The sequence below is a fragment of the Apodemus sylvaticus genome, chromosome 11 (assembly GCF_947179515.1).
Source record: "Apodemus sylvaticus chromosome 11, mApoSyl1.1, whole genome shotgun sequence".
Taxonomy (NCBI): domain Eukaryota; kingdom Metazoa; phylum Chordata; class Mammalia; order Rodentia; family Muridae; genus Apodemus; species Apodemus sylvaticus.
The window spans coordinates 13767796-13783827 of NC_067482.1; the positions used below are offsets into that span (position 1 = coordinate 13767796).

At 40.1% G+C, this 16032-nt stretch overlaps 1 protein-coding gene across 1 annotated transcript in view; it reads right to left on the reverse strand.

Annotated features, from left to right (window-relative positions):
• Positions 1-16032, reverse strand: part of Mrpl1 (mitochondrial ribosomal protein L1) — a 46814-nt gene that overhangs the window by 14070 nt on the left and 16712 nt on the right. The window contains exons 3-7 of the mRNA XM_052198746.1: positions 15633-15894; positions 13589-13672; positions 12372-12443; positions 8308-8419; positions 2640-2746 (exon numbers count right to left, since the gene is read on the reverse strand). Coding sequence (XP_052054706.1) covers positions 2640-2746; positions 8308-8419; positions 12372-12443; positions 13589-13672; positions 15633-15894 — 637 coding nt within the window. The remainder of the gene's footprint in view (positions 1-2639; positions 2747-8307; positions 8420-12371; positions 12444-13588; positions 13673-15632; positions 15895-16032) is intronic.

Sequence of the window (16032 nt, forward strand, 5' to 3'; positions counted from 1 at the left end):
TACTTCTCACTGTTTTATATGGGAAGGTAAATCTTTTACTTCATCTTAGTCAAAATATCAGCTACACAGCTATTGTGACTATCACATCTACCCCTCCTACCCAAATAGTACCTACCATTACCATCATTCCATAGATGGAGAAACAGTTAATAGGGAAAACAGAAGTCCAGGATGCCACGAGAAACAGTTGTTATTGTTTCAAAATCATGAAATTAAATTTGAACCACAACAATAGGCATCTAAAATCCACTTCACTAATCTTCTACTATAGCCAAGCACTTCAGTAGTATTTATCAGATTTTCTTTAAACACATTAAGTCTGTAAAAGGGACATACAGTGTGATCAGGGCCCATATTTATCACTGTGGTATCTATTAAAGAAAAAGACACTGTGCTTTCTTATACGTTAGGACCTATTATCTACAAAACATACTAAAAATATACCTTAAGAAAGAGAAAATTTAATCCAGCTAGGAAGAGTTTCATAAGGATATTCTATGATCCTCAAAGACAAAATGTTAAGAGTGATGATAAATAACACCATTTTAAAATTGTATCTGACCCAGAGAAAGACACTATGAAACAGACATTACTGCTCTATATAGACATTGACATTTGGACCACATCACTGAGGACCTCACCTAAGGTCTGCCTCCACTTACATAGACTGGCAAGTACCAGACAAGCCTCTGCAGCTCCAGAGGAAGCTCTGCAGTTTCGCATTTGGGCTTTTGTTTGTTTGTGTTTGGATTACAACACTGTCAGCCTTAAGAAGCAAGAAACTCTGCCAAGGGCCTTTGGAAACAAGGAAATTTCAACATCAGAGTCTAGCAAAGATCAGGCCAAGTAAATGCAAGCTGATCCTTGAGGATAATGTGACAAGTGGGACTTACCAATGAGATCTGCTCTGCTTCCTTTCTAAGGCAAGGGTTCCTTCCCATCAGTAAGCTAGCACAGTGCTTCGTCTAGATTTCTAACAATCTACAGTGGATGTGGTTCAGTTAGCTTGGACTACCAACTATCGGCAATGATGTGAAACTCCTCTAGAGAGTAAAACAAGAGGAGAGAAAGAACTCCTAACAGTTATTCCAATTATTTTAACTCTGTGAGCAAAGGGACTGAGCCTACCTGCTCTAAGACATTGCTAATGGTCAAATACCTACCATTTCCTTTCATTTTAGCTTGGGGCCTTGAAAGTGTGCAACCTTGTAGCCTTGTGTACTTTCCCCTATAAAATGGAGGCAGTGGTCTTTCTTACCTCTTCTGTGCCTGCATTCTATCTGATACACAGACAATACAATTCCTGTGTCTGAGGATCAGGAATCATTGTGGAAGATAAGGTGGAAAGATTGTAAGAGGTAAAGGAACAGGAAGTTTGCTGTGGAATCATGTCTTCTAGAAATGTCACACCCACACCCACGAAGTCTCACCAACACAGCTGCCTAAACATGACCTAAATAGGATGATGTCAATAGACATGCTACTGTGGAATGGGAAAAGCTCGTGAGGCTTCAACACTATACAGAACTATAGACAACTCTTGTTGGGGGGGACAGAAATAGCCTTCCTCAGAGAAGAACATTCCAACTGCTTAGTCAATAACCAAATATTCAGCCCTGAAAACGCATGTGCACATGTAACACATACACACACCAAACAAAGAAAAAATCAGCCATGAATTTGAAAGAGAGCAGTGGGTTGGGGAGCAACAGGGTCTTGAGAGAGAAAAAGAAAGGGGAAATAATGTAACTATAAAATAATCTCAAAATTTTGAAAAATTATTAGAAATAAAATATAACAAAGAGATTTAACAAACAAAATCATTTAGAACAGCACCAGACATTTGGATGGCATTGCTTAAATTTTGTTATCAATAAGTTACTACTATTCCTATAGTTATAAATAGGGAAAAGTTACATAAATAATTTTTTGAGATTCTTCAGTATAAAGAACAGTTGCAAATAATATAACTTTAATGTACCCCAATGCTTATTTAAAAGCATGGTTCTATAATTCTAACACACTTATATTAATGTCCTAAAAATGGTATTAGACACTGACATCAAGTATCTTCTGTGAGTATTCAAGTAACTATAAAACACCAACAAACAATCAGACACAAATGAAACAAATTAATCCATTATACAATACTAAGTATATACTATGTGCTCAGCAATACAGAATGTTCTTCTCAGGATCCAAGCCTTACAACCCTTAAAAGACTTAAAATATTTATATGACTTAAAAAAACAAAACAAAACAAAAAGGTGCATGTTAGAATAGATAGATTAAGCAAAATGCCAGGAAACAGCATGTAACTTTACACAGGAAGAAATTATTATATATATATATATATATATATATATATATATATATATATATATATATATATATAAATAAATAATACATTTGTGTATGTTTGTGTGTATAAACATGAACACATCTGTGCATGCATGTACCTGTGCCCTGGAGGTCAGAGGTGCTTACAGTTGATTCTCCCTGGAAGGAAGGAACTCTCAAGTACCACTGAACTTGGTAAGCTCATTCTTGGTATGTATATTTGATGCTGGTTTCAAAGGAGTTCAAATGTCTGGATACCACTTACAGGCATCTGCACAGGAGATGCAGCTATAACTTACTGTTGCTATTTTGGTGCTGAGGAAGTTCTGCCTTTCTTGATCTACCATAATTTCATGTGCAGCTTTAAATAATTCAAGCATTTTGGGGATGTCACGACCAATGGAATCTGGTTAGAAAAATCAGAAAAATCTAAAATTACTACATTATCTAAACAAGTAGCAAAAATTAGTGACTGAAATAAACACGAATCCCATGAAAAAACAGCGAATAAGCCATGGCAGACAGATGTTAGAGTGGTAGCTATGTCCCCACGTCTAGTTTATAGCTTGGCCGCACTTCATCCACTGGGTGTGGATGAGGCCTGCAAGTTGCCTTCTAACCAAGAGTCAGGACAATATGCACATAAAGCTGCATTATATAACCCAACAATGCCTGTCTTGGGAGAGTCTCTTCCTTATTGGCTTTGAAGAACCTATAAAGCTGTATGCTAACATACAGAGTGGACAATAGACCAAGGAACTCCAAATCCAGCAAATAACTAAAGTCTCAGCCCAGTAGCCTGCAAAGAACAGACTTCTGCCAATAAGCATGTGAGTCTAGAAGTAGATTCTCAGTCAGACTGGAAGGAGAGCCAGCTCCAGAGTTCCTCTGACCTCTGACCTACACATATGCCTCCCTTCTACCATGTACACGTACACACATACACACATGCACACATACACACAAACTTGATGAAAAAGGGTGTGGCAGTATGAAATGCTAATCAAAATGCATACCATAATTATCTTGATGCTTTTTAATTTTCTTACTGAAAAATAAGGTAATTTTCCTACAACATATTTTAATCCATGTTTCCCCTCCCTCATCTCTTCCCAAATCCTTCCCACCTCCCCACCTTTCCAACTCTAAACTTTCCCTCTCCCTCAATATATCTCTCAATATTTCTCCCTCCCCACCCCTCTCTGACTCTCCAAGAAAACAAGCAGGCAAATAAAAAAGACAAGCAAGAATTAAAAACAAAAATAACAAACACACACACGAAAAAAAGAAAAAGCAAGCAGGAGAAACACACACTTGCGCATGCTCTCTCTCTCTCTCTCTCTCTCTCTCTCTCACACACACACACACTCACACACACACACACACACACACACACACACACACACACACACACACACACTGGGACCCATCTGGTTTGGATTTATAAAGCCCAGTGCATGCTGCCATAGCATCTGTGAGTTGTATGTCAGTCCTTTCGCATCTAGAAGACAGTTTTCTTGGTATCATGCATCCCCTATGGCTCTAAAATCTTTGGGCTTCCTCCTCTGCACAATTCCTGAGCCCTGAGTGGGGCATTTCGCAGACATCCCACTTAGAACTGAGAGCTCCAATGTCTCTCGCTCTCTACACACTGCCCAGTTATGAGTCTCTGTGTTAGTTCCCATCTCCTACTGGAGATAGCATCTTTGATAATGGCTGAATGAGACACTAGTTTGTAGGTAGAACAGAATATTAAGAGTCATTTCATTTCACCTTTTAATTCTAATTCCATCTCATATATTTTGGGGCTCTGTCTATAAATGAGTACGTACTTTTATTTTTTTTTATTTTTTATTTTTATTTTTTGGTTTTTTGGATTTGGTTTTTTCGAGATAGTGTTTCTATGTACAGTCCTGGCTGTCTTGGAACTTACTCTGTAGACCAGGTTGGCCTCGAACTCAGAAATCTGCCTGCCTCTGCCTCCCAAGTGCTGGGATTACAGGCGTGTGCCACCACCGCCGGGCTGTGCTTTTATTTTTATACATCATCCAACTTTTCTCCAGTATCTGTTCTCATTTTAAAGATCTATTTTGTCTGGCATTGATATAGCCAATGGCATTCTCTTACTCTTATTTGTTTCCATGGCTTATAATTACTCAGTTTGTGTATTCAAATTGCTTCTTCTGCAGACACTTCATGAAGAGCCTGCTTTCTCCGTATCTCACGCATTGGTTGGAGTATGCAGTCCATTTCCACCTGACGTGTTTTCTCCTGTCTCATCGTGTTTGTTCCTCTGCTCCTCCAATACAGTCATTTTTTTGTCTTAAATAAATGAAATCATGTCTCTTTTATCCCACTATTTAGACTTAAGCTATGTGCCTTTTAGCCATTCACCTTGTTTGAAATCACAAACTCCATGTTACTATGAGTCTGTACAGGGAACCTTCTTTCCTCGGCCATCTTTTCTTTGTGATGAGTGTCATGCTAAAACCTGGTTTACTTCCTGTATATCTGTATTTAGAACAATATCTACATCGCTACTTATGACCAAAACTAGAGAATCATTCCAGATTCCTTCACGTCATATTTAATTAATCAGCAATTCTTATTGATTCTACCTCTTCAACATCCTTCAACAACCTTCTCCTTCTGTCTTCACTATCATTGCAAATGTGTTCTTTCCTTTTCTCTGGACTACAACAGCCTTCACAACGTTCTCCAGCTAAGTTTCTATATCCTTATGTCCTCCCATCACTTACATGCCCTCAGAGTAGTCATTCTAATAAGAAAGTCATACCTCATGCTTCTGAACAGAGTTTTCAGTGGTTCTCATCTACACAGAGGATCAGATCTAATTCCTGTGCAATGGCACAAAAAGTCCACTGCCTATTACTATCTAGCCCTATTAATCACCAATATCTGATAACACTCTGTGTCCAAATGACAGAAAGCAGCTTTTACCTTAATGTGTTTTGTTGGATCTAGGGGGAATCAAACATCTCAAATGAGAATCAGAGCAATCTCTAAATGCACACTACAAGCTCCATCTGTACCCATGCACATCTGGTGTGCTCTGTTTGAACATTCTGACAGGCTGGGTTTGTTTTCATGTTTAAAGAACACAAATGTTTTGCAGGTTCTGTTGAGCCGACCCTGTGGGGCTGAAAGAACATGTTAGAGAAGGGGCCCCGTCGTTCTTCCAGGTGCCTTGTTAAAGCACCGTGGGGGGAGGGGTCACACACTAAGGACACCCATGGCAGCTCGAGGGTGTGTGGTTCACTATGAAAGTAGAAATAAAGGAAATCCCCCTGAAAGAAGAAAGTTGAAATAAAGAAGTTATATGAGCACCTTCTTAGACTTAAGCACAAGAGGAACGCTGCTGAAAAGAGTAACAGAAATGGAACCCAGTGGGTTCTAGAGAGGAGAGCAGCAGAGATGGCAGACGGCTGGGCTTTACAGCAGTTAGTACCTGACAGACAGCTCGGCAGGACATCAGCAGCCAGTGGCTGGGCGGCGCTGGCGGGCACAGGCGGGCACCAGCAGGCACAGGCAGGCACCAGCAGACACCATGAGCCTCACCTCTCACTGTCTCCATTAGCACCACTGGCTGTGACTTGAGCTTAATTAGAAATCAAATCTGTTTCTGGGAAATATTTTCTCTATGTTGGACTGCAAGTCTCCTTTTTTTTCTCCAATAATATTCAATTTTAGGCCTAACTTGGGAAAAATGTGAATCTGATTCCACAACAACAAAGGTTGCTGCGATGGGAATCTCTATCAAAAATGCTGAGTCCCACCCACATCTAATACCAGTGTGACTTAATGTAGGCTTCAGAAATACCACTACCACTTGTCAGTGGAACCTCACACAGGGCAAGCCTCTCCCTCTCAGCCACCCCCTTCCTATTCAGTCATAAGTCCTGTCTTTAACACTGTCTCTCCTGGTTCTTACCACACAGGACTAACTGACTGAACACCATCCCTATCCATCCCCTGTCCTTGTAGCCTAACTGGGCTCTCTACTCAAGTTCCAATCCAAGCCAGTATGTCTCCCGCTGCTCTAGAGAACAGATGATGTCACATCACACCTTACACCACCTGAATGATTCGTGCTGAATAGACAGTAGTCCATGTAGGACCGTGAAAGGCAGTCTGTGTTCTGGCTGAGCGAGGCATAACTTCCAGTGACCCTGTAGATTAACTCTAAAAGGGACAGACCCGTTGGCTATGCTCCCAGACTTCTGACACGAAGCTCTCAACTCCATAATTCTGTGGCCATCAGTTACTTAGGGCAACATCCCAAGGCCCTAGTATTCTGTCTACACTCCACCCCATGGTCACCTGGCAACGGCCAGGTGTGTCCCTCCCCACAGTTACCTGGCAACAGCCAGGTAGGCCCGGGGCCTCTAAGAGGGGCTGCTTGCCCCCTCCCCTCTCTTACTCTCTCTTGCTCCCTCTTCTCTTACTCTCCCCATTCCTTCCCTGGCCCTCCACGTCGCCAGCCTCTACTTCTCTACCTTCTTCCTCTCTCTACATCTCTTCCATAAATGCTGAAACCATGGACTGCCTCTTCTCATCTGGATTCCCTTTGTGAGAACAACGGGGCAGGTCTTCCCCTAAAGAGCTTGAGTCTAATCTCCTGCTGCATTCCCAGCCATGGCTGCCACTAACCCAAGCCGTCTGACTAGACCAAGGAGACCAGACCAAAGACTTGGACCCAGTGGGAGCTCTCCCCTATCCCTTTCCCTTCTGTCGGGCCAGAGCCTAGCCCTGAGAGCCCATACTCCAGTTCTCAGCTCTTCTGTGACACCCAGCAGCGCCTGAGGTATCCATGACTTCGAACCTGTGCCTTCGAGCTCCATCCTGCTGGCTCTCCGGGCAACCCCCAAAAAACTGCGCCTTCCCCACCCCCGGGGCAAAGTCCTGAGGCCCTCCACAGCCCAATGTCCCTGGCAGTCAAACTCTCTGTGTCCACCTTGCCCAATGGTCGGAGCTCTGGGGTTACACAGGGCCCTCTCATTATCCACAACAAGTCCATGCTCAGTAACTCAAAGACTTCCTCAAAACCCCTCAATCCACCCCAACATCGTTTCCCATTATTCACTTCTATTATTCATTATCAATGTGGAGCCAAAAGGACCTGCGACACTTCTTGGTGCTAGCCTATCCTTTCGAGCCTACTCCAGGCTGTGTTAATATATTCTTTCTACTTAGGTCTCAGTCAGTTTGTTGGATTCTACTAGAATCTTACTGTCACCTCATTCATGATGCATCCCCACCTAGGTTATAAGCAAACCTGGTCAATATCCGCAGCACCTGAAGAACTCATCAACTTCTATCTCTCACTTTATAACATAGCATTTCCGTAACAACATTACTTCTCTTCTCACTATATTTCTTTTTTGTTGCTGGGTTTGTTTGTTTGTTTGTTTGTTGTTTAGAGACAGGGTTTCTCTGTGTAACAGCCCTAGCTGTTCTGAAACTTACTTTGTAGACAAGATTGGCCTCAAACTCACAGAGATCTGCCTGCCTCTGCCTCCTAAGTGTTGGGAATAAAAATATGTGGCACCACCACCCAGTTTCTCTTGTATTTGTTAAGAAGAAAATACTCATAAAGAAAAATTCTACTAATCATAAACACTTAAAGAGCCAAGCACTCATATATAAGTATTTACGTACAAGCTGAATTCTTACGTGAGCATATACATTATATTGATAAAGAAATATAAACGTCAACAGAATGTCACGATGGCAATGCTCTTAGCAGGTACTGTGTTCCAGTAATGTACAGCTGATTTACACTCCTGCAAGATCAATGCCAAAGAGGAAAATAAACTACACATTCTTACAACATCAATCTCAAATATCAGGCATAACATTTGTTCTACAAATATATTAGCAGCTTTGTTTTTTACAAACAAAAGTATCAAGAGAGTTTCTGAAAACATTGAAAGAAAAAAATCTTACTTCTAGTAGCCTTTGGAAATTTTTTCTTCAGTTTCTTCCTTAAAGGATTAAGTTCACCCATTATTTCTGGGACAGCTACATAAAAGTCCACAACAACCTCATCATCCAAGATCTAAAAACCAGAGGAAAAACTTCACCGTTTTGGACACAAGCAATTTCATCATGATTCAAAAGAGAACTATTATGCATATTTTTCTTCAAATATAGTCACCAGTTGCGGAAAAAAATCAGAAGCAAAACACTTTATTTTAAAAATAGCTACACATATTTTTAAACAAAATTAATGGATTTCATTCTGCTGTGAGATTGTGCTAGGCAAAATGCAGTCATAAGCTATAACACAACATCAATGTGTCCAACTCCCACAAACCTCCCAAGGCAAAATTCATGTCTATTAAAACTGAAGAGAGATAAACATTTCTCATTAGATCACAAGCAAAATAGTTCCTAGTTGCCAAATTCACTAGCAACCACTAACTTTCTAAACTTAGTACATCAAAAGAACTGAATTTATCATTATTTTCACAAAAAGATTTGAGTTAAAATTCTCCTTGTCACCAATAACTAAAACCAAAAGGTGTGAGGACAAAGACAAGCTCACTGCAGCCTATCAGACAAACACTATTCAGATCCTCAGAACAAAGGGACTGATAATCAGGCTTTAACAGATTTTTTGATAAGTCCAGGCTGGTGCCCAAAATATATTATACCACCAAACCATACTCCACTTAAAAATTTAATTGATGATAAAGTAAAATAACTTTTTAAAACAAAATATTGCTAAGGCACAAATCTTTCACCAGTAAGGACTTTTTTTTTTTTTTTTTTTTTTTACATGAAACCTTACCTATCCAAAGCCTTCATTGGGGTTAATGAATCCAGAAAAACTCAACTCTGGAAAAATTAGGCTATGTTTTGGGTTTTTTTTTTTTTTTCTTCCTGTTACTAGTGTTTCTTTGAATAACATTTTGTGTCTTAGAAATAATGGCATATTAAATGAGAACACACATGTTGTGAACTCTGCACATATTTTATACAGTTCAGTCCATCCAATCCATCAAGGCAGGTATTAAAATTAACTAAATATTTCACATGAGGAGCCCAGGGCCTCGTGAGAAAGAGAAGCACCAGCATTAAAACATGGACAGTGGGCTTCTAGAACCAGAGTCCTCCAAGAACACAGAGGAAACAAAGACAACTTTGAAATGCCAAAGAATCGTATGCAAGGCTTTCATTAACAGGCTTCCTAAAACTAATTCTACAACATGTTTCTTTAAGTTAAAAACTATCTGTGAATGCTGCTCTACAATCCACTTTAGGAACACATCTTAGAATAACACAAACCTGTAGACAGAAATTATGCTTTTACAGACAAGAAAAACTATTACATTCAAATCTGTCTGAACCAAATATGTGTGACATTTCAAAATGAAATGAATTTAATAACTAAGATCTTAGAAATGATTCAAAGTTCAGTAAATATAGCCTCCTTTACAGTTTCTTTCTTTTTAAAAAATATTTAACTTTTTAAGGTTCTGAGTGCTTTGCTTGCATGTATGTCTATTCGCCACATGCATTGCTGGAGCCCATGGAGACCAGAGGAGGGCACAGGATTCTCTAGAACTGAAGTTACTGAAGGTTATAGGCCATCGTGTGGGTGCTGGGAACTGAACCTGGGTCCTCTATAAGAGCAGCCAGTGCTCTTTACTGCTGAGCCATTTCTCCAGGTAAATGCTAAGGGGGACTAATTTAGGAAAGCGGGAATGGGGGCTTGGAGTACTATTGGTCCTAATATACTTGCCTACCTGGGTAAGGCCCCTACGTTCAACCTCCAGTATTGCAATAAATGAATAAATATAAATGTATAGAAATGTGCTTGAAAATCCATAGCCATGATATTACCTGAAAACCCTGTTTTGAACTTTCTTCGTGACCTGAATCAATACCTTCTAAAAATACCACAGAAAGCTTTCACACATATAAAGAGCCTCCTGGTTAAGATAACTTACCCAAGCAGAACTACTTCTCTAATGCATTCAGCACTGGGGCTCCTAAAGGAAAATTATGTACCTATAATACTTATATACCAAAAGTAACAATTAGATTTTCTTCTTTGGGTTTCTCTTTCCAGGGCTTCCTTATGAACAACAGGGTTGTGCGCCGCACTCTCCCCCTCCCCCCCACTGCTTCATCCTTGAGAGTGAGTAGCTTCTGATCACGGCTGCAGGGCTGGCTGTTGCAGCTGTGACACTCTCACAGGGTCTCGAGGAAGGTGGAGAAAGGCAGCGCACGCTTGCTAAGGTTAGTTTTCTGGCTGCAGAGGCCAAGGCCCACGTTCAGATTCCCAAGCGCCTGCAATATATTTACTCTGTCAACTAAAACATGCTAGTACTTTTTTAAAGAATTAAAATGATATGCCAGAAAGCACAAGACCTTTCTTGACCTAAAACCTGTTTTAAAGATTCATTCCCACTTTCTGGTAAGTTCACTGGAAATTTGACTTAAGGTTCTACAAAGGCCTGTGGGCCTTTCCTCCTGCGGCTCAACTGGCTCAGCAAGTTCCAAGCCAGCTTATACCACGACCTTAAAACAAGAAAGGTAGATCTTCAGAGCAACCCTCAAGGAGAAGCTGGGCTCCCCCGTCCTTCCAGTTCCCACCTCTGCTTTGTGGAGGCTCTCCCTCTGTATCTGGGTATAGTATATGTGTTTCCTCAGCCCAGAAAAGCCTTTCTCCCACTGCTGACGGTGTCTGCTGCTAACTGTTGCCCTCAAGACTTTTCCTGCCTTTTAATCCTTTAATGGGCAAAGAAAAGGAACGCCTAGATGGTAACAAAACTACTTCCACATGGGAACATCAAATGGGGGAGGGGGGAACCAACTCTCGTGTTTCCTAGGCCTTGGCCATTCAAATTTGACTCCAAGATAAATTCTCTACAATTCCTTTTTAAAAGAAATTGAAATCACCATCAGATCACCATCAGGATACAGTTTCAAATCAGTTTTCCTAGCTCCCTCTTGCCCACCTCTATCCATACTATAATTTAATTAACTTCCTTAGAAGAGGGACTCTTCTCTAAAATGTTAAGAAAAACCTTTCACGATTTTACAACTAACCATATGCCTCTTCCTACCTTCCCTGAAAGGCTACCAGGCCCCTCCTTCCTGAAGAGAGCTTCGAACTCAGTGGCCACGCTAAGTCTACCTCAAATGGACAGGGAGCAAACGTGCAGAGCAAATACCAGACTATGAAGATTAAATGCCAAGGAAATGATACTTTCACTCCCAGAAAGAAAAACACACTCGGTTTAAAAACATGAATGAAACATTCACGTGTACTAATATTGGGATTTCATTTTAAATTTCACATTCAGAGCCAGGCGTGGTGGCGCACACCTGTAATCCCAGCACTTGGGAGGCAGAGGCAGGCGGATTTCTGAGTTCGAGGCCAGTCTGGACTACAGAGTGAGTTCCAGGACAGCCAGGACTACACAGAGAAACCCTGTCTCGAAAAACCAAAAAATAAAAATAAAAATAAATAAATAAATAAATAAATAAATTTCATATTCAAAAGCTGAGTAATATTAGCCTATATGTTTTACTCACAAAACTTCCATAACAATAGTAAACTTTAAACAAATCAAAGAATGAAGTAATCAATGATTAAGCGCTTCATTGGCTTTTTCTTAGATTTGAAACTAAAGTACAAAACTCCCTCTTTTTATATAGCCTACTAACTATTATGGAGACATAAAACCCTAGTGACCATGTGCAAATATGAAAAATGAATGTATAGGGTTGAGAGATGGCTCAGCAATTAAGAGAACTGGTTGCTCTTCCAGGGAACCTGGATTCAATTCTGAACACCATATGGCAGCTAATAACTGTTTGTATGTAACTCTGGTCCCAAGGAATCCCACACCTTCTGGCCTCCAAGGACACCAGGCACACATGAGGCACAGATTCACATGTAGACAAAACCCTATAAGCACAAAATAAGTAAATAAATAATGGAAGTAGAGCTATCAGAACAATCTTTATAAGAAATGAACATAAAACACAGGTACCTTCTTAACCAGATCTGTTCCTCCTGCAAAAGCAGCTCCATTTTCTTCTGCTATTTTAATTTCTGATGCATTCTACCAAAACACAAAAGTTTACACATTATTTTTAGACAGATTCATTATGTTGACAATAGCTGTTAGAAATATCAATTAAAGGTAAAAACTGTTTTTAATTTTAATCAAAAATACACCAATTTTTAATTATATACATTAGTACATTATAATCTGAAAACTTCAGTTTATATATCCCTGGAGTATTTGACTGAAAACAGAAATACACCTTGATGTCATATAAAGACATCCTAGCAAGTGTTGGGAAGCAGAGACAGGAGGATCAATGTGAGTTCACGGCCAGCCTGGTCTAAGCAGCAAATTCCAGGACAGCCAGGACTCTGTAGAGGACTCTGTCTCAACAAATAAAAACCAAGCAAACAACCTACCAAGTGACAAGTAGCTGGTCTACCAATATACGCACCTCCCAAAAGTAAAAACTTAAAATATGGTTAACCTTACTAAATTACATTTTATGAAACTGATAAGGGGAAAATTTAACTTAAGAAATCAAAACACAAAATGTAGCCACACCTGCCAACTTCTACAGAAAAGCAGGGCTCGTGATTGTCCTGGCACATGTCTCATTTCTATCGTTTTGTCTTCTGGGAATATATGTCACTCTAGTTACCGCAGCACTGTGGCACTGTGACAACTATAATCTCCACTCACCAGAAAGAACACACTGTCTTCTTCCAGAGAAAAAGCAGAGAAAATTTGTAAAGTCTCAGTTATGAAATTCAGATGGTAAAGAAGGGCAAACTAAGCAAATGCATTAGCACATTGTAAACCAATGTCAGCAGCACAGCAGGCCGCCAAGCCAGACCCCATGGCTGCCACACCGGGGCTGCTGGCCGGTGAGCAGGCATCTGTTTAAGCTGTCACTGTTGTGTGCTTCAGAGGAGCCTGAGTAGGAAGCCGGAGACCCCTGACGGAGCCCACAACTCTCTTTAGGTTCTCTGGAACAGCCCTGCTGTGATCACTGCTAATGAAGGCAGCAGTGTTGGATACATCTCTCCCTCAGACTAGTGGTTCAACCGCAAAAAGCTAACCTGCTTTGCGCTTTAAAGAAGTGATATGAATTCAGGATTTTTCTCTAATTACGTTCCATTACTCTCTTTATTGACTCTTAAAAATTAAATTATAAAATTGTTGACAAAGTTACTTACCCCTGTGAACACAGCAACTTTGTTGACTTCTGATGAGAAAGGGTGTGGTAAAGCAATAACACTGGCAAATGGTTCCACTTTTTTCTAAACATACACAGGGGGAAAATAATTACAAAAAGTTTATCTTCCATATTATTTTCTGCATACTATAAAAAAATGACTTTTTTAAAAAAAATTTTGAGGTTGTTTTGCTTGTTTGATTGGTTTGTTGGCTGTACCTCCCTAGCCACTTGTACAACAGTTTCCATGTTCTGAGTATCAATGGACGTTTGCTACCTTGAATTAAAAATGTAAATGTGGTTTTCAGACTCGTGGTAGATGATGATAACACCTAGATACCCTGAACAAGGACAGTGTGCAAGTGACCTCCTCAGTGGTTCACCCTTAGTGGATTCCAGGGCTCCGGGCAATTATAAACAGAAGCCCTAGATCTACTAAAGAATGCCAAGACTGAAAGGGTCTTCCCTACTTTAGTGGAACTGAGATCACCATCCCTTTCAGATACATTTGAGAAGTGAACTGAAAATTCCAAAATAAACAATGTATCATTTGATGGGCACACAAGTACAAATCCCTTAAGACCTCAGAATTAATGTCTTCAGTCATTTTGGTGAAGAACCTACCTGATCTGAGGATCAGCCCTCTGAGGGAGAATTCATAGGAAAACAGGCTCTAGCCCCTTCTGTGCTTGGCAGGAGAAAAAGGGACTGTCTCTCTGCTAAAACTGATTGAAAGTTTATATTTAGAAGAGTTTTCCAAGTACCAGCTGCCTCCCAGGGATCTTTTAGACCAGAAGGCATACATTCTAAGTACCCTCTACATTAGCCATCCATAGACTTATCGATCAGCACTCCTCTTTTATTAACACATCACCACTGATTTCAGTAAGGTCTGCAGCCATCCCCTGGAGAGTTCTGACTCACTACACAACTCTTTGATGAGAAGCATTAACAACAAGCACAGACTGCTTGCCTGGTGCTCAAGGCCCTGGGTTCAGTTCCCAGCAGAGGCAACAAAACAGAGCAAACTTAAGGCAAAGATTATCATTAGCATCATGAGCTTATAAGTAGATTCTATATTCAAAGTGATGCCTGAGGTCCTGCAAGACACTGTTATGAACTACATGAATGACTGAGACCTTCCTGAGATTACTACAGATTTAAGTAAGAAGTGAATGCAAGGTACCGTTAAATAAAGTGGCTAAGCCTTTATATGTATTATCATATTTCATCATGAATAGAGCTCTATGACTAAACACTTTATCCCTTTATGATAACGGTGAGCATGCTGAAATGTAGAGCCCAAGGAAAGCAGCTCAATGCCTGGCATACTCTCATACTTGGGAAGTAATATATTTGTCATGCTAAAGTAGAAAGACCATCAGATTTTCTAAAAATCTGATGATGGCACAAGCCTTTAATTCCAGCACTCGGGAGGCAGAGGCAGACAGATTTCTGAGTTCAAAGACAGCCTGATCTACAGAAAGAATTCCAGGACAGCCAGGGCTTTGCAGAGAAATCCTGTTTTGAAAAACCAAATGGAGGTTGAGGGGTGATCTTAGGGAATTTTTAAATTTTACTTAGAAGTAACTTTATAAGTAACTTGTGAAGTAGCTGGTTTCCCTGTGGCTTTTGACACATTCTTAGTTTTGAACGCTCTTCTCCATTCACCTCTTCACAACCCCCATTTTTGTGTAAATTTTGTTCTCAAGCTTCTTACTGCTGTGACCCTTTAATACAGTTGTGATGATCCCAACCATTAAAGTATTTTTGTTGCTACTTTATAACTGTAATATTTTTACTGCTATGAATCATAATGTAAATATCCGTGTTTTCTGATGGTCTGAGACAACCCCTATGAAAGGGTCATTCAACCCCAAAAGGCTGAGGACCCACAGGTTGAGAACTTGGTGTAAACCTTTCCACTGCTAGTATCTGTGCTTCAGCTTTCAAATCACGCATTCTCTACCCCTCCTCCACCTAGAATTTTAAAAATTAAAAGGATTAATTCATGTATCTACTTTAATAAACACTGGTCTACGTACCTTTTTTCCCAATGCCATATCTAATGTTAAATCAAGATAAACACCTTGCTTTGGATTGGTAAAATCCAGAACTTGAAACTTCTTAAGTAAGTGAATAGCTTTCTCCACTTCATAGATTCTCCGTGGGTATAAGCGTTTCAAGTAGACATCATCTTCAGGATCACTTTCCATGTAGGTATATGACTTTATTTTCTCTATATCATCTACTGGCTTTTCATCTGATGGCTTTTCCTTGGCACCTTTTTTAATTTTTCTTGCAGGCCTTAAAGCAAGATACATTAAAGTAAGTTATATCAGAATGTATTCAAGGAGACCTTTTCTATACAGTCGATGTATATAAGATGGAAAAACTCAAAAGCACACACTGCTTTACCGTTTCCCTTAATCAACAAATACCAAT